The sequence below is a fragment of the Corapipo altera genome, unplaced genomic scaffold (genome assembly GCF_003945725.1).
Source record: "Corapipo altera isolate COAL_440 unplaced genomic scaffold, ASM394572v1 93, whole genome shotgun sequence".
NCBI lineage: Eukaryota > Metazoa > Chordata > Aves > Passeriformes > Pipridae > Corapipo > Corapipo altera.
In genome coordinates this window covers 899990-923808 of record NW_020885000.1, presented here as the reverse complement: position 1 = coordinate 923808, position 23819 = coordinate 899990, and the positions used below count along the sequence as shown (strand labels likewise).

At 59.4% G+C, this 23819-nt stretch overlaps 1 protein-coding gene across 1 annotated transcript; it reads right to left on the bottom strand.

The window, feature by feature from the left end:
• Window positions 1-1490: 1490 nt before the first annotated feature.
• On the bottom strand, window positions 1491-22975 carry NPDC1 (neural proliferation, differentiation and control 1). Its single transcript, XM_027667021.1, has 9 exons — window positions 22844-22975; window positions 10547-10690; window positions 6101-6208; window positions 5803-5976; window positions 5620-5686; window positions 4558-4642; window positions 4346-4425; window positions 4025-4121; window positions 1491-3079 (listed from the first exon to the last, which is right to left on the bottom strand). Exons 1-9 carry the CDS (start codon window positions 22935-22937, stop codon window positions 3002-3004), a joined length of 927 nt encoding a protein of 308 aa, XP_027522822.1. The 5' UTR covers window positions 22938-22975; the 3' UTR covers window positions 1491-3001.
• Between the last annotated feature and the right edge of the window lie 844 nt (window positions 22976-23819).

Genomic DNA, 23819 nt, shown 5'->3' with positions numbered 1-23819 from the left:
AATAGGGTGATTTTGGGGGAGCTGTGTGAGCTGCCTGGTTATTGTGTGGGGTCACTGAGCACCAATGGCCAACTGTCTCCTCTGCCTGATCCAGAGGAGAAAGATGGATGCAGCCTTCCATCACTCCATGGCTGAACCTGCTGGTGTCACTGGTGTGACTTGGGGACGAGATTTTGAGAGTGGATGACCACAGATGATGTTTTATTCATGGTCAACCCACCCTTTACTGTGGCAGGTTATGGAGAAGCCCTGTGCTGGGTCCCCCTGAGTTGCCCACTGAAGGCAATCACACCTCAGGGGGCTGCAGCCCTGCACATGCTGGGTCAGGGTCCCCTGATGAAGGGGTCACCCTAGGACCTTCTAGGGAAGGGTGGGCAGGGAGTTGAGCTCCAGAAGCCTCATTTCTGGAGGAACACTGACCTGCTCCCTGTCAGTGCAGCTTGCTGGCCTGCAGCTGGCCTGGGTGGGCAGGTTGGAGTCGATTCTTCCAAACCTGTCTGAGGGGAAAGACCCCGGGTTTTCATTACAGTCACACCCTCACCACCACACTGCCCGAACACACACCCTGCTGTGTTACAACTGGGAAAACTGAGGAGGGGCCTGAGCATGGACCCTGCACCCAGCCCCACGGTGTCCTGGGATGTCTGCAGCACAGGTGCCCCTGGCCCTGGACAAATGATACTTCCATGCCGGCACATGTTGTGGGGACGCAGAGTCCCAGGGGACACAGGGCTCCTGCAACTGCTGTGCCAGGAGCAAGGGGGTCTTCCCAGGAGGAACAGACAGGTTTTACTCCAAGTTAGAACTTCCCAAAAAGTCTGGATGTGCTCTGAGAGATTGGTGAGCTCTGAGAACAAAGGAAGGACAAATTTGGGGACCTCGGGAGAGGGGGTGGGAGGCTGTGTTTCCCCAGGATTGAGCCCTGGGGGGCTCTTGGGTTATTTGGGGTGCACATCACCCACGGCTGCAGCTGGAGAACCCATGAGAGCATTCCGGCTGGGTGCTTTGGCTAGTGCTTTCGCGGTGAGTCAGCACCCACCTCCGGCTGCCGAAACCAGGAGAGATGGTATCAGCCTGATGGGGGGGCTGGCGTGATCAAAGGAGCTCGGCTGCACACAATGAGGGGACGCGATAGCCCTTATCTGCCATTCCCGAGGTGCGAAGGGCCCTGGGAGCCAGCGATGTGCGGAGGGTGGGTGCTCGGTGCTTCAGGGCTGGGTGCGGGGGGCTCCCACCCGACTCTTCCCTGGGGAAACCTCTCCTGGCAAACACTGAGAAGAAAATAAACCCTCAGTTCTTTCCCTGCGTGGGAAAACCCTTCCGAAAGGTTTAAAGGCTCCTCCAGCTGCAGGAGCAGGATGGCTACTCGCTATTCCCCAAGGAAGGTTTGGGGCTGGGGGACCCACAGCATGCTCCCTCCCCTGTCTCCTTGACCCACCCTGCTTCGAGAGGAGCCCCCCGAGCCGTGGGTCCCACACCACACATTCACATGGGTCTCAAACACGGTCTTTTAATAAAATCTTTTAAAAGAACTACAATTCATACAACAACGAGAGGTGTGGGGAGAGGGGCAGCAGCCCATGGGGAGGGGCAGCACAGGACATGGGGACAGAATCTGTGCTGTGACAGCCTCTGTCAGCCACCCCGCCAGGGACAGGGACAGTAACGGTCCCATGTCACCACCGTGTCACCGGCACATCCCTGCCACTGCTGCCTGCCCTGCCTGTGTCTGCCTGAGCGTGTGGCTTCCGTGAGTGCAAGAGGTCACCCCCATGCAACAGGTCACCTGTGGTCATGACAGACCACAACAGGGTCTGGACATGAAGCCACAATCTGTGAAAAGTAACTCAAACCCTGTCCTGGGCCTTCTGCTGGAAGGTCACGGCCAATGCACCCGGGAGGCTTTGGGGAGCAGCAGTGGGCTCCGAGCAGCGACGTGTTGGTGAGGGCTGGTGAGCCTGGACACTGGTAAGAGAGGGGTGCAGGGGGTGTCTGAGGCCCAGGAGGTGCCTGAGATGGAGCAGGGGAGACTGTCTCCTACCACGGAGGGATGCCTGGAGAGTGCGCAGTGCCAGACTCCACAGGGATGCTGCCAGGGCGTGGGCTCCATGCCTTGGCTACCCCTCCCAGCCTCCTCTGCTCCCTCCAGTCCTGCTCCTTCCTCCCCCACGGCCACATAGGTTTAAAATCAAAATCCTGAACCCTTTTTCCGAGTTTTCACCCCACCAAGGCCTGGGGTAAGAAAAACCTCATCCTCTGCCAGCACCGCCTGGCATGGGCTCCCAGGCCACAGTGGCACTGGGACTGTCTGCGCCCCAGGGCATCTTCTGAAGGAGCATCCTGGAGAGTGATGCCAGCACCTGCTTGAGCCACTCCTGCTCCTCCCCTTGGCTCCCAGAGCACTATCCTGCTGCCAGGGGCTGCCCAAGCTGGGAAGGAGGGGGTAGAATGGGCACTAAAGCCCTTAGTGATGCCACTTGCTCCAGGGAAAGGCTCCATCCCTGGCAGAGGGGCTCTGGACAGGCTGGCAGCCCTGATGCCAGACATGAGCATGCCCAGCCCTTCTGGCCCTCTCCTGCTTTCTAACCCTGTCTCCATCCCTTTCCCTGCTGCTGCATATCAGCCTAGCTGCAGCCAGGGCAGCAGCCCCCTCCTTAAAGCCAGCTGCAAAGAGACAGTGCCGCAGACCCCCCAGTTTCTGTGCCAAAGCAGCAGCCACCCCCCACGTGTAGGGCTGGCATGTCCCCGAGGGCAGTGAAGCAAAGGGCAAGGCAGGGACGCGATCACAGCGGCAAAGAGGACAAGGACGCTGGAAACGGGGGCAATCCCCGCTCCCATAGCTGTTAGTGGGTGTTTATTGGGCAGGCGTCGAACAGTCTGGCAGCGCGGGGTCTGCGGCCCTTGGCCCGGCTGTGGGTGCCCCTCCGGCACGGGCCGCCCCGCCGGGCCCGGCTGCAGGCACAGTCTGTAGCGAGCTCGGGTGCAGGAGTCTGGAGGGGTGTTACTGATGCGACTTGAGGTTGGAGAGGTGTAAGGAGGAGTCGTCAAACAGCGGGTTCCTCACTTCCATTTCTCCAGTCTGCCGTGGTGGAGGGAGTGGGATGGGAAAAGGAAAAGGCAGGAGATCAGAAAACAGTTGGGGTTCAGCTGCCCCATTCAAAGGGGTTTGGGTCTGAACCCCAACGTGGCAGGGACGAGGGAGGCGACCTAGTGGATTGCAATGGGGTGACACACACCAGGACCCTCATCACTCCTGAAAAGGTGCTGCTTCCCTGCCAGGTGGGGCTGGGGGTGCTGGGGTAGGGTGATGTGTAAAACCCAAGGTCCCAGGTGGAATCCACAGCTGGGCTGGGGATCGCAGGACAGCATTCCCAGGGTGGCTGTCAGGAATAGGGCTCCTTGCTCAGACTGGAGACCCCAGGATGGGCCCCCCAGCAGGAATGGGGTGCCTAGTCGACTGCCTGCCTCCCTGCCATCAAGTGCCCTTTAATGGGCCTGTAAAGACCCAATGATGACCCTCCATCTGGGCCCTGATGGCCGGGCTCTGCACCTATTACCATGTGAAAGGCCTCTCACCAGCCCTCTCACCAGCCCTTTGTGCTCTTTTGTACCCAGGGCTGTTAGAAGGTGCCCTTCCCCTGGGTCCCCTGCCAGCCAGTGAGGACGTTCCTGGCTTTGAGGGGTCACAGGTCCATGCTCCAGACGCTGGGGTGGCTCTAGGACTAGCCCCTCCACTCCTGGTGCTCAGGAGCCTGAGGTGACCGTGTCCCTGGCACCACAGGGAAGGTGGGTCAGATGTGCCAAGGGCTGCCCTGGCTCTCTGCTCCCAGGGAAAAGCCTTGTGCCAGAACATGCACTCCTGCCCCTGGAGAGCTCCAATGAGAGGGATCAGAGGGGTTGGACTACCTCAAGGTTTGATGAAGAACATGTGGAAAAAGGTCCTTACAAGGAACTGCACATCCCAGGCACATGTTGGACTCCCCCTACATGCACAGGGACCCCCAGCTCCCCTGCGCCCACATACCGGAGCCAGCCCGGGGCACTCATACACAGTGAAGTCTCCATCCTCATTCTCCTCATCGGAGGATGCAGAGTCCGGCAGCTTGGGCTCCTCTTTATGCCTGTCGGGGAGAATCACAGAATCAGATGGGTTGGAAAGGACCTCTGAGATCATCAAGTCCAACCCTTGATCCACTACCGCCGTGGTTACCAGACCATGGCACTAAGTGCCACATCCAGTTTCATCTTAAAGAGAGAGAATATAGAGAGGCGGTGAAGCCCAGCGGGATGATTAGGGGCACCCCAGTTAATGGCAGGACATGCTGTCTGCTGACGGGTTGCTTACTTCTCCAGGGAGATCATCTGCTGCTTTTGGTGCTGGTAGTGGTACATCTGGGCGCTCTGAGCCAGCGTCTTGTCCCCGGGCTGCAGAGAGAGCAGGAATAGCTGTGGAGGTCAGGCTCTGGAGTGCCCCAGCCTGGCTGGTGGGGGGCCTACACCATGTGGGAATCCCTCCAGCAGAGCACCAAAAACCCCACAGGGAGGGACGTGCCTTACCGAGATCTTGTCGTAGGGCAGGGGGCTGGCCACTCGCTGGGTCGAGTAGTCTGCTTTCTGCGCCAGCCTGACCTCCTTCTGCAGCCTGCCGGGGAGGGGAGTCAAAATCATGGAATCACTAAGGTTGGAAAAGCCCTCTAAAGTCATCAAGTCCATCAAAAACTCAGCACTGCCAAGTTCATCACTAAACCATGTCCCCAAGTGCCACATCCACATTTGTTGAACATTTTCAGGGATGGTGACTCCACCACCTCCTTGAGCAGGCCTGTTCCAGTGCCTGACCACCCTTTCTAATATCCAACCTAAACCTCCCGGACACAACTTGAGGCCATTTCCTCTTGTCCTGTCACTTGTTACCTGGCAGAAGAGCCCAACCCCCCACCCAGCTCCTATGTCAGGGACTTGTAGAGAGTGAGAAGGCTGCCTTTTCTCCAGGCTGAGCCCTGTCCCGTCCCCCCCCTCCCCCGGAGCTCCCTCACCTGCTCCTCATGAGACTTGTGCTCCAGACCCTTCCACAGCTCCACTGTCCTTCTCTGGACATGATCCAGCCCCTCAATGTCTTTCTTGTCGTGAGAGGCCCAAAACTGATCCCAGGATTCAAGGTGCCTCACCAGTGCCCAGCACCGTGGACAATTACTTCTCTAGTCCATCCTAGTGGATGTTGGGAGCTACGGGAGCAGACGACTCCATTCATGAGCCAGTGACCGTCAGAGGGGTTCAGTTCTCCCACTCACATCCCTGTTCCCTGAGATGGCACCCATGACAGGTGGCACCCCCACGCATAGCCGCCTCTATCCCATGGGGTCTGGGCACGAGGCACCAACGTGCTGGGAGTGTGAGCACCCAGTGCCACAGCAATGCCCACAACAGGAGCCTGCACCTGGCATGGGGATGTCTCACCACTGTCCTCCCACCCCGGCCAGCAGACACCATGGCTGGGGGGAACTGGCAAGGGCAGCTATTGCCTCTCCTCCAACCCCTCATGCCTGGGAAGCATGGGAATACACTGTCCAGGGCACAGGGACACCAAGGGACTGGTTGGCATCAGCAGCCCCAGCTCACCTGCACCAGCAGACGGCTGCCACAATCAGTGCCGAGATCCCGGCCACTGTGCACACCACGATCAGCCCTGTGGAGCAGAGGGGACACCGAGGGACAGCAGATGAGCCAGTGGCACGATGCCACCAGCCCATGCTTCCCTGGTGAGGGTGTGAAACCCCTTCCCACGAGTCCCTGGGGTCTCACCGAGCACGACATTGTCATTTGCAGGGATGGGGGATGCCTCCACTGGGTTCTTCTGGACTGTGGCAGTGGTGGGGAGGGTGGCAGCTGCTGTGGTGCTGGTGGGACCCCGCTGCAGTCGCCCCTCTCTCAGCCCGCTGGCCAGGTGCTGTCTGCTGCCGTTGGGCACCAGCGTGGCTGCAGGAGAAGGCAGAGCTGTGAGCAGCTGCCAGGCAGCTCTGGAGGGCAAACCAGCCTGGGGTGCAGGATCTGGCTGCCATGGGGTCCCTGGCACCACTGGGAGTAGGGAGAGAGCACTTACTCCTGGGTCTGCCATCCTGTACCAGGTGGTGGTGAGGAGCCTCTTGCCTGGCCAGCACATCTGCCAGAAAATCAATTTCTGCCTCCAAGCTGGGAATGGAGGTCCGTCCTGCGGGAGAGCGTGGGCATGAGGAGGGCACTGCAGGGTGCAGCCCTGTGCCCAACCCCAGACCCCCTCAAGAAGGGGCTTGCATCCCAGCTCCAGCAGACATAGGTGGTGGTGAGTCTGAGCCCCCTCAGATGCAGCCCTCCCAAAGCTGGGACCTGGGACCCATGTGTGTCCTTGCTGCTTTTGGAGGGATTTTCATCCCACCAATGCTGGAGGCTGAAGGAGCAACAGTGTCTGCCCCTCTGACAGAGGCAGCAGGTCCTGCAGATCCTGTGAGAGCAGGCAGGATGCCAGCATCTGCTATGCAGGACATGCTTCATGTCCCTGCCCCTAGGGCCACACAGTAGCCCCGAGTGTGGAGGGATGGGAGCTGGACCAGGACAGACACCCCACCGCTGCCCCTCTGCTGCAGGGGTGAGGGGCAGCTCCAGCAGGGTGAGTTGCAGGCAGGGGACACCTGAACACTGGTTTTCACCCCAAATTGTTCTTTACAGCCCAGGGGCCCTGAAGCCACCCCAGAGCAGGGCTCAGCTGGGCTGTCCCTGCTGACACAGAGTGTGGGAGCCCTCGCTCCAGCGGAGGGGCTGATTTCTGCCTGGTAGGATGCAGCCCCTTTGGGAAGGGAGTAGGGGTGCCCCATGCAGCAAGGAGCACCCTGTATCCCCAGGGGTTGGCCCAGCATCTCATGGGTGGCATCTCATGCGCTCACCAGCGACATCCAACCTGCAGAGGGCTCCTGTGGCATCAGGCATGGGCAGGACCCCCACTCTAGCCTGGAGTTGCCCACCCACAGGGTGACAGTGTGGAGCAGGAATGGAGATGCTCTTCTCAGGCTCACTGAGCAGAGTCCAGCTCTGACACTCACCACTGCTTTTAACAGGATTAAGCTCAATTTCAAAGGCAGGAGACATCCCTGTCCTATCCCTGTTCCCATACCAATCCCCATCCCTATGCCTGTTCCCTCTGCCCATATTCAGATGGAAAGCCCTGGAGGATAAATCCAGACATACAAAGGCAAGATGGTACCGGCAGCTTGATTCCCAGGTGAGACACTTGCCCTGAGCTGCTACAGGGCAAGGGGACCAGGCTGAGCCCCAATTCCTGCCTGACTGTCCCAGGAACAGCAGGAGCAGAGATGCTGCAGTGGGTTGGGCATGCTGGGGAGGAACAGGACAGGCAGGGTATGGCCGAGCACACAGGGCACGCAGGGCAGGGACAGGGCACACAGGACAAACAGGACAAGCACAGGGCACTCAGAGGTGCAGGCAGGGCTTGTGCAGAGAGCGGGTGCCCTCTCATGGTAGGTCCCACTGCCGCCTACAGCAGGATAGCACAGCCAGGATGGTGCAGAGCCCCGTAGCCCCTCCCCTCTGCCCCCGGCTCCTCCTGGGGGCTTCTCCCTCCTCAAGGCTCAACCCTGGAACACACATCGAGGTCTCACCAGTTACCGTGATGTTTTGGGGACAGCAGTGACCAAGGAGAGACAAGTGTGACTTCTGCCCCGGGCAGAGGAAATTTGAGGCTGACAGTGTCCACAGGAGGGCACAAATCCATTGATTTCTATAGTCTTGCCCCAGGATGGCTGATACCCTCCTTGGTGCCAGCAGCCTGGCAAATGGGAAAGGGGGAACCCCCCTATATGTGAGCTTAGATCCCCTTTTCCCAAAGTGCTTCCTGCAGCCTGGTGGATCTCTATGCTGGTCAAGCGGAAGCAGGCATGGGACCCACCAGCCCAAAGCACATCACTCAAACCCATCACAGCACAGACACATGCAGCACCATGATGTGCATGGGATTTTGGGGGGCTCAGACCCCTGCACAAGACAGCACCAGCCATGTGCAGGCAGCCAGGTTGTAGGATGCACTGCATCGAGATTCTATGCATTCCATCTCACTTCTGTGCTGATGCTGTCTGTGCTGGGTACGCCGAGACCCCCCCACACTGCCACCAATGGCAGGAACACACCACTCACATGCATCGCTGATGAGACCCCAAATGATGCTTTTTATCCCAAAAAGCTGCTCTCACGAGAGGATCCCCAGCTCCTGCCAGGGATCCGGCAGCAGCTGAGATCCCAGTATCAGCGTCAGTAGCAGTTGCAAGTGGCTCAAGTATCCCTAACCACACAGCAAAGGGGCACTCCCTTTAAAGGGTTAGGCATCCTTGAGCCACAGCAGCCCCCTCTGTTTGCCTTGCATCCCCCCCCCCAAATGCAGCTATCACAGCCCCTCCTCATCCTTGCAACCTTCTCCAGTGCTGCTGCCAGATCAAGGTACAGGCAGGATGTAAAAGCCCTCATGGAAAAAAAAATTGGTGCCTCCCCATCAAGAGGAGCTGGGCACCCTCGGGATGCTAAAATAGAGCATTTGGGAGGGGATCTCCCTTTTTCATTTACCCTAGTACCCACACTTTTGCTGCCACAAGCTAGTGGCATTGCATGGGACAATAGAATGGGCTTGGGAGAGACCCAGATGGTCACATTCCTCCCAGGGTGGGTCCTCAGAGCATGGTACCGTGGTCCTACATCTCTCCGGGTGAAGATACAACTGTGGTCGCATTCTTCAGAAAGGAGCTGGGTTGCTATGGAGATGCTAGCGCATGTGCAGCCCTTCTGAGAAGGGAATTTGCTTCCAAGACTTCATATTAAAAAATAAAACATACACAACTGCCAAAGCCATTTGATACTTGTGGATAAGGAGCCTGTGGCAGGGGTGATGAACCCCTGATTGCTGTCAAATGCCAAGCCTGGACCCCATCCCCATGCCATCACCTCTCATCCCCTCCAGCCATCACTCCCATTTCAGCCAAAGGGCCTCACTTTGGGGTCTCCCTTCTGATTTACAGGTTGATGCTCCTGCCACGAGGAACAGCACTAAAGGCATGCTGGGCTCTGCCATCCCCCATGTGCCCACCCAGGCTGAGCTGTGGGCAAAGAGCAGCTCTGGCTGCCCCCCCGACAGGACCCCGAATGTGCTCAAGAACATAAAGCAATCCCCCAAAATCCAGAGGCCCCCTCCACGTCTGCATGGAACTCAAATACAAGGGGAGCTGCCTCTCTGGGTCAGTGACTAGCACTTTTCCATCCTGCCTGGCACAGGACAAGCCACCCTGCATGTTTTTGGAAGCTCCCCAGGACTTGGCACCCCGCTTAGCGGGAGGCTTTTGGGGTCAGTGGGAGCAAAGAGCAGATGGAGAAGGGCAGGCTGGGGGAGAGATGCTAATATGCTCTGCAGCAAGAGGTGGTTCAGAGGTGCTCCAGAGCTGTCACCTTGCATTCAGATGGTCTCCAGCAGAACACATCGGGAGCAGCCCAAGGGCACGGCCAGTCCTGGCCTCTTCCCCAGACACAGAGGCTGCTCCACTATAGTTACAGGAAAAATAATTGTGTGGAGCCCTAATTACGGTCTTAATTCACCTGTGCGTCGAACCTGCATAAAACCCCACAACAAGGGGGCAGGGACAGCTCTGCCACAGCTTTCCAAGCATCATGAAGAGTTGAGGGTCATGCTAAAAAATGCCTGTGCCTGGCACTGTCTTTGCAGCCAAACTGGGGCATAAGTGCCATGGCTACACTGGCAGCACCCTCCATCTACTGCAGCAGCAGTGGGATGGGTGACCATGGGCTGCTGCTCCCAGGATGCTGCCTGTCTCTCTCCCCACTGGGAGGAGGCTGTCACAGCCCCTCATATCCCTCCGGAAAGGAGCCAGGAATAATACCCTGCACAGCTTTTGGTACCCCAGTGCGCAGGCAGGCACAGTCCTGCCTGACGCTGCCGACTCCAGCCCTCCTGGCACAGATGCTGGGCATCACCAAAGGAGGAGGCAGCAGCCCTGAACTACAGGCCAATGTCTCAACTCAGCCCCGGGGTGGGTGAGGCTGTGGGCACCCATTTGTCTCAACCACAGGGTCAGCACAAGTCACAGCTCTGTGTGCTGAAAACTGCCTCCCTGCTCCTGCAGAACCTGCACCCTGGAACAGCCAGGCGGACCCCAGAGAGCCCCAGAAGCCACCTGGGCCCCTCCTGTCCCCAGCGGTCCTGGGACCCTGAGGTGCTGGCAAGGCCACACGCAGTCACCCAAGGAGGATGCATGGGGAGCAGAGTGGGGTCCACATGCTCCTTGCCAACCCCAAAACCACCCCTCAGCTGTGGTGAGCAGAGTGAGACAGAGCAGAGCAGCCATCCCCACAGAGGCTGCCATGGAGAGGAGAGAGCAGAGGACGGGGTGCTGCTGGGGCAGGGTGCTCCCTGAGGCACAGAACCTCCCAGAGCTGCAGAGGTGAGGGGTAGGTGTGCAGGCAGGGGGTGAAGGGACTGCTGTGGAGTGGGTGCACCTACCACTGGGTGAGAACTGCTTCTGGACACAGCGCCCGTGGTCGTCCTCCTGGAAGGGGGGCAGGCAGGGCCCACAGGCACCTGACCCCGGCGGGCAGAACTCTCGGCGCTGCAGGGCACAGTCCAGGTTCCGGGGACAGGACACTGCTGTGGGGACAGGAGAAAAGAGCTCAGGAGGAGGAGAGGGGTCAAATGTGCCTCCAGGTCTGTCCGTGGCCTCTTGGAATGGGATCCAGCCACCCCAGAATGCTCTTGCTGCAGCTCCCAGGTATGGAAGGGCTTCACCAGAGCCACCCCTTGGCCCTGCTTTGCCTCCAGAAAGCTATTACTGGCTGCAATTAACGACAGGCTTAACGACCGAGGAGTTGGACTCGATGATCTTTATGGGTCCCTTCCAACTTGAGATAGTCTGTGATCCCATGACCTGCAAGTTTGCTGCCTCAGGGAAGAGCAGCCAGTATCCATACTCCCATACTTCCAGCCCCAGGGTTGTCACCATCTCATGGTAGGATGTGTTACAGGACACTCTGAGCCCCACAGATCTGGCAGTGACCAGGGTCTCCCACCCCAGCCTGCCCCGCACAGGGATCTGAAATCCAACTAGCACAGACTGAAGCTCGTGTGGTGACTGTCAAACCAAAAGTCCCAAATCAACCCCCCAAAGTCTCAGTAGAGCTGTGACAGGTCAGTGCTAGCACAGGCAAGTAGGATCCCAGCCCTTCGGCATTGCCCAGGGGAAGCAGTGGGAGCCAGCCCTTCCCAGCACTGCATCCCAAACCTCCTTTGCAGTGTCATGTGGTGTCTCATGTCCATGTCAGCTCTGGGGCACTTCCACTCCCTGGGAACAGGCATGAGCCCCCCATGCTCCACCTCACCTGACCCATCCCACCGTGGCAGCGCTGTCATGGCCGGGAGCACTCTGGTTCATCACCCCAGGCAGGCTCAGGCCAGCGGGACCTCCTAGGGGGACACAGAGTCTCTGTGTCCTATACAAAGCTGAGTCCTGGACTGGGTGATGGTGGCCAACCATGTGCAGAGCTGGAGGGAGGAACTGTGACCAGACAGGACAGTGACACACAGAGCCAGGCTTCAGGTGTCACCTTCAGCGGGGGGCTGCAGGGACATGCTGGGGGCCTGGTTTTGATCGTGACACTGCTGGTCCTGCCACAGCATGAGCATGAGTGTCCCTCCCTCACAAGCTGGTGGCAGTGTGGAACCAGGTGACCCTCAGTATGCCCAGCACTCAGGCTGGGCACAGCTGGATGGGAGGCAGAGCTGGATTGGGGGACAGCTGGATGGGAGACAGGGCTGGATGGGGCACAACTGGATGGGGAGCAGAGCTGGATGTGAGGCAAAGATGACGGCACAGCTGGATGGGAGTGTGCAGCTGGAGGGGGCACAGCTGGAGGAGAAGTGCAGCTGAACGAGAGGTGCAGCTGAATAGGGAGCGCATTTGGATGGGAGGCAGAGCTGGATGGGGGCACAGCACACAGCTGCCCTACCCTGCCCCTCACCTTGCCATGCATGGCCATGCCCACAGTGTTCCTGCAGGCAGCACTGGGTAGGGAGCAGGGCTGTGGGGCTGCACCGGGAACAGGGTCAGGCTGGCCGCCCCCAGGCTGGCGATGAGTCACAGCAGGAGCTGCTTCCAGCACCAGCCCACGCACCCCAAGCCAGCCCTGCCAGCCCTTGCCACCCACACTAGCACCAGCAACACACCTGCCATCTGCCTGTCCTGCATCCTGGGGATGGCAACACTGGGGGGCAGCCCTGGCACCGAGCACCCCACGAGGAGGGGCACCACAACGCTGGGGGCTGTCCTGATCCCCATCACTGCAGTACACTAGGGGGCAAGGGAGGCAGCACCCTGTGCACACTGGAGAGTCCTGGAACAAGACGGAACTGTCAAGACACGAATCATGACAGTTCTGCTCCCCCGGCAAGGGCACAGGAGGGATGTCACCCCAAAGCCAGATGAGTGGGATATGCCACCCACAGCAACCTGCCCTCTGCATGGCCATATTTCACCATCAAACTGCTCACCAGAGGGTGCAACCCCTACTAATGGCCCCCAGCCTCCTCCCCACTGCATCTCCCGAGGCACTCATCACTTCCCCTCCCGGCTGGCAGTGTCAGGGGCAGAGCTGCCCTCACTGTAGAGGTTTCTCCTGCAGCAGCTGCAATTTTAGGGCTGGCTGAACCCCACGCCAGGCACAGCAAGCTGGAGGGTGTTCACTCCTGCTGGGAGGTAGAGCCCACTCTGCCTGTGGGAGCCCGGTTTGCTCCCTGGAATTGCAGTGGGCCTCGGTCAGGTAGTTACTGCTTAATGGGAAAATAATCAGGTGTTTAAGCACAGAAATTGGACTTGGTTACTGGCTGCACCTCTCTGGGGTTACTCTCAAGGCCTCTCCGTTTAAAAATGAGGGGCAGGAAGATGATGTGGCACTGCACAGCCCCAGGCTGGGGACATGCCACAGCCACGTGGGTCACTGGGAGGGACACCAGAGCGCCTGTGCCACAGGCTCATGCAAACACTTCCCCAAAACAGGTGCTGCCAAAAGCTGGTGACTGGTGGAGTAAGCCACCCAAGCAAGGTGCCAGACCTCGACAACACCCTCAGAGCCACCTTGGGGAGTGGTAGGGGCTACAGGGGCACAAGCCAGAGCACAAGCCCCAAGCCAGAGTCCAGCAACCAGGTAAATAAATAAAGCCCAGGCTGGATCCCAGTGAAGGCTGTTATCTCTGTTTGAGGAGTGAGCTGTGCTTGCCCAGCTGTCACAGGCTGCAATTCAGAGCTCCCCATGTGTCACCAGTCAGTGGATGGTGAGCTGGCATCACTGCATGGGCACCCCGTGGGCTGAGGGGCCCACGAGGCTTTGCCTCTCTCTAAGCCCACCTCAAAGCCCAGCAGTGAGAGCCCTGTGCTGGTGGGAGTGGGCACCTCAATGCCATGCTACGTGACAGGGACTGAGTGCCTGACAGGGACTGAGTGCCGTGTGTGCCAGAACCCAGGTGCCCCGGGGGCATCTCCACCCCTGACCACTGTCACCCTGGGGGGGCTGTCACACCCTGCCCCCCCATGCTGCCCCAGCCCTGCACACCCACGCATGCCCTGGGGGGGTAGGCACCATCTGTCCATTCTCAAGCGGGCAGGTGGTGGGGTCCAGCTTCCATGTTGGGTGTACCCGACCCTTCCCACCACCCCTTGGCTCCCCAGTGCCCTGGCCACGGGTTCACCCTCCTGAATACCCACTCAAAGGTGGGTAATGGGACTGGTACAGCACATGGGTCCCAATTCCACCCAGCTGTGGCCATGTCACCACCATGCCACCCACCTGTACCAGCATACCCGCTGCAGCTGTCCCATCTTGCCTCTGCACTGTTGAGGCTGCTGTTGAATCTGGGAGAGTTTGGGATGCCCTCACCCCAACCATGCCCCCTGCTTGGCATCAGTGCAGCCCAGCAAGGCCAGCCCACAGGTGGGACGGTCAAGAGAGACTCAGGCTGGGATCCTGAGGGACAGGGGTGGAAGGGCAGCATGGACCTGCTGGCAGGATGGTACAGACCAGAGGAGTGAGCAACGACATGGGGTGCGGGGAGGAGGAGGATGCTCCAGCTGCTGTCACTGCCCTGCCATGGCGCACAGCTCCCGTACAGGTGGTAAGCAAGCCCAGCCCAGCACAACCCCTTAAACCAAGCTGAGGGCTGTTCCGAGCCGCCAGTGCTGGAGGAGGTGAGTGGCTCCCTGCAGGCAGGATCTCAGACAGGAGCTGAGCCCAAGGGTAGCAGGTGCACAGGACACCCTGCAGCCAGCACAGACAGTGGGTGGGCACAAGCTAGGAACACATGTAAGCAGGAACAGCCCCGTGCCCAGGAGGAAATGTGGGTGTGCAAACTGCAAGGTGTGTGTCCATGGCCCCTGGATGTGTTATCCATGGGGGAAAGCTGAGCACAATCCCCCATCCACAAGGACCCACTCTGGGGAGAGCCATGCTGGGCACCCGGGGTGGGACTCGGGGACAGCAGAATGCTTGTGACAGGAGGTGCCAGGGCAGAGCATGGAGCAGCTGGCAGTCACAGCCTGGGTGAAGCAGCTCTTCCACACTCGTGCCAAAACATATAGGTGAAAAAGAAACAAAAATAAACCCGAGGAGGACATCTGGGTGGCCGGGAAGCAGGGACTGCCCTTGCTGCATCACTGCCACAGATAGAGAGATAAAAGTGAATGTAAGAAGACAATTAAGTAATGCTGAGCACTGGTGTGGGTGCTCACAATCCCTGCACCAGCAACACTTGCCCACCAGAGCAACCTGCCCAGGACCACAGGGGTCCAGCAGCCCTATGGCAGCAGGATATGTCCCTGGTGGGACATGGGCACTGAGCCAGGGCATGGGGGTATATTGGGGTGTCTGGGGAACAGGGATGCAGGTCTCCCTCCCGTGTTGAGGCCCTGCACACTAGCACATGACTGTGGTTGAGGAAAGACCATGGCGAGGATATGACAGAGCCCCGGCAGCGGCAGCAACCCCCGTGGGGCCTGCAGTGGTGTTGAGTCTGCCAGCTCCACTCCAAGGTCACTCCTCCTCCTCTTCCTCATCCTCCTCCTCCAGCCAGGTGATGTGGGAGCTGCTGTGAGCCCTGCCTGCAGCCTGCTGGCCCTCCCAGCAATTCCTCTGCCAGCTGGCACTGTCTGGGGCTCCCTCCTGGCTCTACAAATTGCTCCTGGCTCTGAAGGAGTGCTCTGGAGCAGGCCTTGGGCAGGCAGACAGGGAGGCATTGGGCAGGCAGGCTGACGTGATGCTCCCCACCACACTCCAGACCCTGAGGTCTCACTTCCCCCTGCCCACAGCCTGTCCAGCAGCAGGTAGGAACAGGGGTTGCTGAGGCACCCCAACACCCCAGCTGCACTGCCTGTGCCCAGGGGTGTGGCCCCCCCAGGGGAGCCAGGTGGTCACGGCATGACTGGTGACAGCTGTGCTAACACAACCAATGGCAGGCTGGATGCCTGGAGTACCAAGCCCTGGCACCACTCCTTTTGCACACAGTGGCCATGGGTGACACACCCTGACCACAAAGGTTACACCATGACTGCAGGTCAGACACTATGCTGGTGGCTGGGCTGCAGTCCTGGAGCAATCCCCGCTCCTGGGTACAGCTGGCACCACTGCTCAGGCAGCCCCCATGGGAGCCCCACCACTGCCAGCAGCTGCTCACATCACCTCTGTACTCCTGCCCCCGAAAATGCAGCAGTCGAGCCCCCTCCCACATGTGGAGGCAGTGGAGTGGGGCTCTGCAACGGTGACCCCGCAAGCTGGGAGTGGGGGGACGCTGGCCACATCATGTCACTGCTGAGGATGGAGCATGTGGCACAGCCAGGGCCACCAGTCTGGCCCCGCATCCTGCAGCAGCACTGGCCCATGCCATGCCACCAAGAGGGAGCAGCTGGAAGTGATTGCTTTGTGCTTCAGCAGATCTGGTCAGGCAGAGGCCACATGCCACCAACTCCCATCCCCGAGGCCATCGGGGCTCACATCTTGGCTCCCAGCTGCAGCTGGTAGGCACTGAGATCTGGCTCAGCCAGCAGAGACAATCTCCAGCACAGCTTCTGTCATGGCCAAGGGACAGTGTCAGCAGCCCCATGCTGCAGACTGGAGGACAAGGGAACCTCCACAGGGACCCCGTGGCAGCATTCTCCCTGCCTGTACAGCAAACACCTTGCTGCACCCTGCTCCCAGGGAGGGAACGCTCCCACGAGTAACATCCAGGATTGATGGGAAATGGCTCCATCAGCACTCAACCCACACCCACCCTGCTGCTGCTGCTTTGGGGCCACCAGCATGGAGCCCCGGAATACAGGCAGCACAGGTGCACATCCTTCTGCAGCCCTGAGGGCATCACAATGGGCTTCCAGAGCCTTGTCCTGCTCCAGGTTCAATGCCAAGGGGAAAGAGAGAGACAGGAGGGCTGAGTGAGGCTTCTGCAGAGGTGAGCAGATGCCAAACCCTTGGCATCCCCCAGCGCATCACCTCCCAACCACCGGTGTTCTCCCTGAGCCTGCCCCTGCTCTAGGGGAGAGTCCATTTACGAGCACTCTGAAATCCCAAGTTGGTCCTGTGATTGTAGGCTGGGGCAGCACCAAGTAGTCTCCACCAGGCTGAGGGCATGGGATTTTGTGTCATAACTGCTCAAATCCCCTAAATGGCCAGAAAAAATGTCTGTTCCCTGCCCTGGCAGCCTGCCTGCCATGCAAGGTGAAGGACTGGAGTGGTAGGGCTGTGGGAAGGGGAGACGGAACCTGGATGAACGGAAACAGCTCCAGCAAACCACGGATCCAGACACCAGCAGGGACTGGGCAGAGTCAGGAGGCAGCAGAAGATGTGGTTCTCCTTGCCTGTGGCAGGTGAGGGGGGCATCAAGCCAAGTGAGACCCCCTGGTACCTCAGCTCCAACACCCCTGGGCACTGCCAGCCGCAGCTCCAGCCCTGCAGAGGCTGTTCTACATCCAGGATGTGCACCACTGCATTCCCCTGTGCCCCCACTGTGCCAGGGGGTCTCCAGCCACAAGTGGCTTCAGATATTCAGGAAGAGAAGAAATAATAAAAAAAGAGCAAAAGGCAAACCAGGTGCCACATGCCACTTCCCTGGGAGTGGAACAACAGCCTTTGGAACAAGGGCTGGCAAGGGCACCCCAGGAGGGCACCATGTGCCAGTGGACACGCAAGGCCAGAGGCAGGCGGAAACACAGGGGCCACAGCTCCCCACCCAACTGGGGCTGCACCTGTGGCTGCGATGGCGCTGACTCAGCCACTGTCAGCGATTAAGACCTGTGGGGGTCATCATGTCCCACGGGGCAGAGCCCAGAAACTGGGGGTCCACGGGATGCACAGCTGCATCCCAGGGGTGCGGGTGAATGCAGCATCCCAGGGCTCCTGGAAAAGGACTGCAGATGGTGCTAAAAGAGTTGGACCCAGAGATTTGGGGGTTTATGCCCCATAGGAAGAGCCAGCTCAGGGAAACCCTCTCCATCCTAGCCAGGAAGGATGGTCACAGGAGGGGTCACATTACAGCAGCTCACCAGGGCTGCCCTCTCTCCTGATTTAGCAGGCGGCTGGGAAATAATCCCCAACAGATGCAAGATGATGAAATCCCCAAGGCAGAGCTGCTCCTCCTGCACACAAGAGCTGTGGGCTCCCCAGGAACACTCCACTGCTGACCCCCAGCTGAGCCCAGGCAGCACCCACAGGTGTTATGGATGCACTGGAGAGCTGTATCTTCCATACCTCCTGTCTCCACCTCCAGCACAGTCTCCTTTCTATGGGAAGGGAAGAGGGGTCAGGATCCCAGGGGACCCCTGTCCCACCATGAGCCATGGTCCCTGCCAACCCTCAGCTGATATGTCACCTCTCATGTCACCCATCTAGAGAGATGGGTTCCCACCCAAAGAGCAAATCTCCCCCCACAAAGGCTTTGCTGTCCTCCATCCGTGCAGGAGGGACCCCAGCACGCGCCATGGTGTGCACGGGTTAAGATGGGTAGCTGCCAGCCCGTGGTGCTCCAGGACAGGATAAGGCAGGGACCTGGACCTGCTCCAGCTATGTTTCCTTCCTTCAATTCAAAGCTCGCTCCAGGCACTAAATGGCCAGTTTCTTCCCGTTGCAATTCTCATTAGCTCACAAAGTGGCTAATTACAGGCCTGCAGCTGCCATTCAGAGCACTGGTCACTCTGTGGCAGCAGCACTGGCTAATGTCCAGGCATGGAAGGGAGACGCCTCAGTATTGGCAGTGGTGCTGGGGCCAGGCCCTGGGGTTTTGGGGGGGGCAGCTGGCCCAGGGGAGCCACTGTCCCCCTGAGTAGATTCAGAACTTCCTGTGGAGACCAAGCACCGGGGTACTGTTTTTGTGGAATTAATGCAGGGATGAGACTGATGGCAGGTACTGTACCCTGCGCCCAGGGACCCAGCACTTTGTACCTGAGGAGAGGCCATCCCATCACCCCTCCTGTCTCTGGGCACCCCCACCACCCCTCCTGTCCACAACATCCCCATCACCACATTGACACTCTTGCCCCCAGCAGCCCCCATCAACCTTCCCATTCCCACTGTCCCCACCATGCTATGACCCCTCCTGTCCCCAGTGTAGCCACACATCTCTTCCTGTGCCCAGCACACTGTCCATCCCGTGACCCTTCCTGTTCCCATTGCCCCTGCTACACTGTCACCCCTGATACCCCCAACACCCCTCCTATCTCAAACATCCCCATCACCCCTCTAGTTTCCAGTACCCACCACCAACCTCCCTGTCCCCAGTGTCCTGATCACACTGGCGGGTGCCAGTCCCCCCCCTGTCCCCGCTCCCGTCCGGAAGCGCTTGTCAGGGCTAAGCCGATTATCTCCCTTAATACCCCCATGGCCCAGAAGAGACTTTTCAGGCAAACGTCACCAGTGTGTCTTTCCTCTGTGCTGTGGGAAGAACCCGAGCACCCCTGGGGACTGAGGGGTCCTTGGGGTGGGGGACCCATCTCCAGAGCTGCCAGGGAAAATGCACATCCAAAGGACCTGACCTACACATGACCCAGGCTCCAGGACCTCAGCCTCCCTGCCCAAGCTCCAGCTCTCCCTGCCCCAGCACCCACAAGGCACGGCTGAGATGCACATGGGTTTGTGGGTCCCCAGCCAGCTGCAGTGAAAAAGATGAGGGACTGTCACCCTGTCTCTTCCATAAACTCTTCCTTGATGCTGATTCTGCAATTGGGATCACAGGTATTAGGAGCCTCTTTCCACCCATTCGCCCTCCTCAGGCCTGTGCAGGGAGCCCTGCCCAGGTCCCTGGCATGGGTACTGGCCTACAGAGCCCCATGGGATGCCTGTGCCCCATGTCTCAGCTCCCCCACATCTAGCCCCCACTAGAGCTCCTTTCCCACGGAAAGGTGCCAGCTCAGCAAATGTAACCCTAGAGAACAAGGTGGGGACATTGTCTCCAAGAATAGAACTGCATGGAAAATTAAACTTGAGAGCAGCACACAGCTCCTAGGGGAGCAGCACCCCAGCTGCAGCGTGGGGCAACACTTGGTCTGCACCAGCGTGGCAGAGGACACTCTGACATGCAGCCCACCACCGCCAACTGCTCCTGGGGGGACTTGGACAACCTTCAATGTGCCTCAAGAAAAAGCTGGGGCTGCTTTCTGCAGACTGATCCGCAGGATGTTGGGGTGCTCAGAGACCACCCCTTGCTCACCCACTGGGTAGAGCCCCAGGGAGCTCGGCAGGGCAGCCAGGCCCTTGCAAGCACCACAGACGCAGCACCAGCCCTGCTGCCTTGCTCCCAACAGCTGTCCCAGCTTCAATGGTCAGCGTGGGGGTCTGTGGAGCCACCGTGCCCCTCACGCCTCCCCAGTGCAGCAACGGCCAAGCAAGCAAAGGAAAAGCCAAGAGATGGACAATCTCACCCACAGGCTGAGCCATGAGAACTTCCCAGGGGATGGCTCCTGCCTTGCCGTGCCCAGCTGGGGATCTTGAGCAGTCCCTGCACCACCGCAGAGCTGGGGCAGTTGGTATCAGCACCAGAATCCATGTTCCCACCTGCATCCCAGCAGAGCAGCACAAGTAGGAGCAGCAATGTGGAGTTGGCAGGTCACGTGCGGCCAAATGGGTCACTTGGACTGGAAAGAACCACTTGGGCTGTGCTGAGTAGCTTCTCTGGATGTTTGGGATGTGAAGTGCTGACTGTTGTAGTGGAGCCGGGAGGTTCAGGATTATTAAAAGATGGGGTTCTAGCCCATCATCACATTTGTAAAACATTTCTTTTTATAATAATAATAACAGATAAAACTTGTCAACTCAATTACTTAGGAAGGGGGGAGAGTCTGGTCCTCACTCAAGTTCCAGGAAATGAAGCCATAAAATGAGGCGAGGCCGGGCCCTTCCCAAAGCCAGGTGCACTGGATAGGGACACGTGGGAGAAAAACAGTTGAGGAGCAGCAAGCAAACCTAAACCACCCTGCAGCACCTCCAAAGCACTGCTGCCCTTTCTCCAGCTTGGATCAGGCCCACGGCAAGATGAGGATGTCACCGTGCCATGTGCAGCTGCATCCTGGGAGATGGCATCTGCTGCAGGGGCTCTGGATCACAGTGCTGGATGAGGCAGAGGAGATGCCAACCCCCACCCGAAAAAGCTTTGATGAAGCCACAGAGGCAGGAGGGCACGGGTATGGTGGTCCAGGACTTTCTCCCCCACTCTCTCCTTGCCCTTCAGAAGCCAGCTTCACCAGCACACCACAGGCGGGAGCTGCCCCTGGCCCTACCACCTCCACCTCACAGTTGTCCCCAGAGAAAGCCAAGCTCTGCCCCACCCACCCAGAAAGGGCAATTATAAAGTGGGAAGAAACAGTCAACGCTTCCTGTGCCCCACTGTGCTCAGTGAGGAAGGTGGTGGGGGCAGGACAGTGACTCCTTTCCCTGTCCAGTATCCCAGGGATGTTTCTCTAGACATCTCTAGGAGAAACCCGCCTGGAGCTCCCCACTGCCATATGCTGCACAACCTCGACCTCCCGGCAATGGGATGCTGCCATCAGGAAAAGCTCAAAGACAAGATGCCCCAGCATCTCACGGGGCAAAGAGGTTGAGCCAAAAATCCCAACCCCACGTGCGCCAAGAGCATGTGATATCCCAGTGCTGGAGCAGGTTGCTGCTGCAGAGCCAGGCCTCTCGCGCTCGTCTCACCTCCAGCAGCACCCGCAAGGCTGGGAAAGGAGGGGAAAGGGAAACTACCCCCCTAGACAGCCCCCAGGCACAGCCACTCCACCAGCCCCTCGAGGGACTGCACCCCAGCAGCACTGCCAGCCCCGATGATCCCACACCAACCCCTTAAATTCGAGAGCAGCAGAGACTGTGCCGGATCACTGATGGCTGCATTGGAGCTGCCCGGCTCTCCTTCCTGCGTCAGCAGTACCCCTGGCTGGGCCACCCCAGCCTTGGCTCGTGGGAAGAGGTGGAGTGCAGGAGCATCCCCACGTCCACCTCCAATGCCCCAGCATGGAAGCATCTGGATGTTTTGATCCACTGGGAGATTTAACAATTATTGCACCTTCCCGCTGTCCCTCAGAGCAGGTGGGAGCACGGCGAGGCCGCCTGGGCCCCGGCTGACAGCAGGCTGCCTGCCCGGCGTCCGCCTGCCCAGCGTCTGCCCCGCCGGGAGCCAGCTCAAGGAAACAATATTGGATCCGCAAACAATGCTGGGAGCCAGAAGGCCCTTCCCGGCTCCTGCGCCAGCGAGGCAGAAAACACCTGCCCGAGACAGGCCGTACCACAGGCTGGGACACCGCGCCTCCCCGGTGTGGGAGTGGTGGGCAGCCCCAGCCTTCCCCGCAGGCAGCAATGCTCAGGACCGGTTGGGGTTTTTGGGGTGGTGTTTATGCCCATCGCAGCCCTGCACACCCCAGCAGTGGGCACAGAGTGAGGGGACATGGAGCATATCCAGTGCCAGACCCCCTGCGAGGGGAAATGCCCTAACTCAGACCCCGAAACTCAAACAAATCAAACCTGAACGCCGCAAAACAATGCTTCAGTAGACAAGCAGGGCGGCTGAGGGTGGTGCTGTGGGGAGGGAGCGAAGTTCACCCATTCCTTCTGCCCCAGCAGAGAGCAGAAATGTCACCATCACCGGAGCAGCCCCACGGGGCAATGCTGCAGCCGCTCCCAGGGCGATGGGGCAGGTGGGCAAACAGGGCTCCCTCCCGAGCAGCCCTCCCGGCAGCTCCCCTGGATGGCTCGCTCACAGCAGCACCTTTATTTGGTTTTTCCTTTGTTTTGATGGGGGGTTTTGTGGGTTTTTTTAGTATTTTTTCCTGCCAATAAAGGTGCTTCCTGTGGGCCGCTCCCATGACTCCATGCTGTCTCCCCACTTCAGGATCCATATCTATGGTTCCCTCCTGCCCCCCGCCAACATCTCAGGGTCCCTCCAGCCCCCCCAAACAGCTGCTGGGGACCAGCCCTGCGCCGCTGCCAGCCGCTGCCAGGTCCCCGCCTGAAGCAGCGGGCAGGAGGGTGACGGTGCGGCGCTGCCCGTCCCCAGGGAGCGCTGAGGGGTGTGAGAAACCCCACTGGGGCTACGGGGGGGGGGGGTATTTCCTACCTTGCTTCCACGCAGGAACATGAGCACCCGTGGATGCTGATCCGTCGTGGGAGTGGGATAATGGTGGAGGAAGGGGGGGGAACCGCACCAGCGTTCGTCGTGGGAGGGAACACAAGCATCCGCGGGGGCAGCGAGAGGACATGGACGTAGCTTGGTTTGAGAGGCACTCACCGGCACGGACGAGGCGCAAAGGGCAGGATCCGAGGGCGGCGAGCAGCAGCAGCAGCGCTCCGCGGCGGGCGGCAGCGCCCCGGGCCGCCACCATCGTCCACGGGCACGGCGGGCGCGGGGCCGCGCGGCTGCGGGAGGGGGCGGGGCCGGGGCTCCGCCTTCGCATAGGCCACGCCCCAAAAAGCCCCCGCCCTCTCCTGCTGCTCCGCCGATGGACCGCCCCGGCATCGCTGATCCCGAAGAGAGACCTTAGAGCCCCTTCCAGTGCCTAAAGGGGTTCCAAGAGAGCTGGAGAGGGACTTGGGACAAGGGCCTGGAGGGACAGGACAAGGGGGAATGGCTTCCCACTGCCAGAGGGCAGGGTTAGATGGGATATTGGGAAGCAACTTTTGGCTGTGAGTGTAGTGAGACACTGGCACAGATTGCCCAGAGAAGTTGTGGCTGCCCCATCCCTGGAAGTGTTCAAGGCCAGGTTGGAGGAGGGTCTGAGCAGGCTGGTCTAGTGGAAGGTGTCCCTACCCATGGCAGGGGGGTTGGACTACATGGCCTTGAAAGGTCCCTTCCAACCCAAAGCAGTCTGTGATTCTATGCTGGGGATGAGGGGCTGGGAAATCCCACTTGTGGGTCATGTTGTTGCTGCGGTAATGCTTGGGCTGATGAGGCAGGAGGCGTCATAGCCCTGCCTGCTCCACAGCTGTAGCACCTGGCTGTGAGTGCTGAGTTTGTCAGACCTCAGCTGCAGCCACTGGCCTTGATTAGAGTTGTGTATGGCCAAACCACCCCCTCCCTTCCCAGTTAGAGGAACATCCCTGGGTCACTACAGGGCAAGCTCCCTTGCAAAACCTCTTCCCACATCCTGAATTAATTTCACATCTGTAGGGTTTGTTTTCCAACCCCTATATCCCTTCAGACCATGAATGTCCCATCTGGCTGCAGGACAGTGGGGGCTTGGTGGAGATGTACCCTTGCAGCTGCC

Excerpts from the sequence above, each read along its gene's own strand:
- NPDC1 (XM_027667021.1), bottom strand. The coding sequence starts at position 22,937 with ATGGTGGCGGCCCGGGGCGCTGCCGCCCGCCGCGGAGCGCTGCTGCTG. Across the intron at positions 5,977-6,100 it reads ACAGGATGGCAGACCCAGGA|CCACGCTGGTGCCCAACGGC; the intron begins GTAAGTGCTCTC and ends CTTCTCCTGCAG. Across the intron at positions 5,687-5,802 it reads AAATGACAATGTCGTGCTCG|GGCTGATCGTGGTGTGCACA; the intron begins GTGAGACCCCAG and ends TCTGCTCCACAG.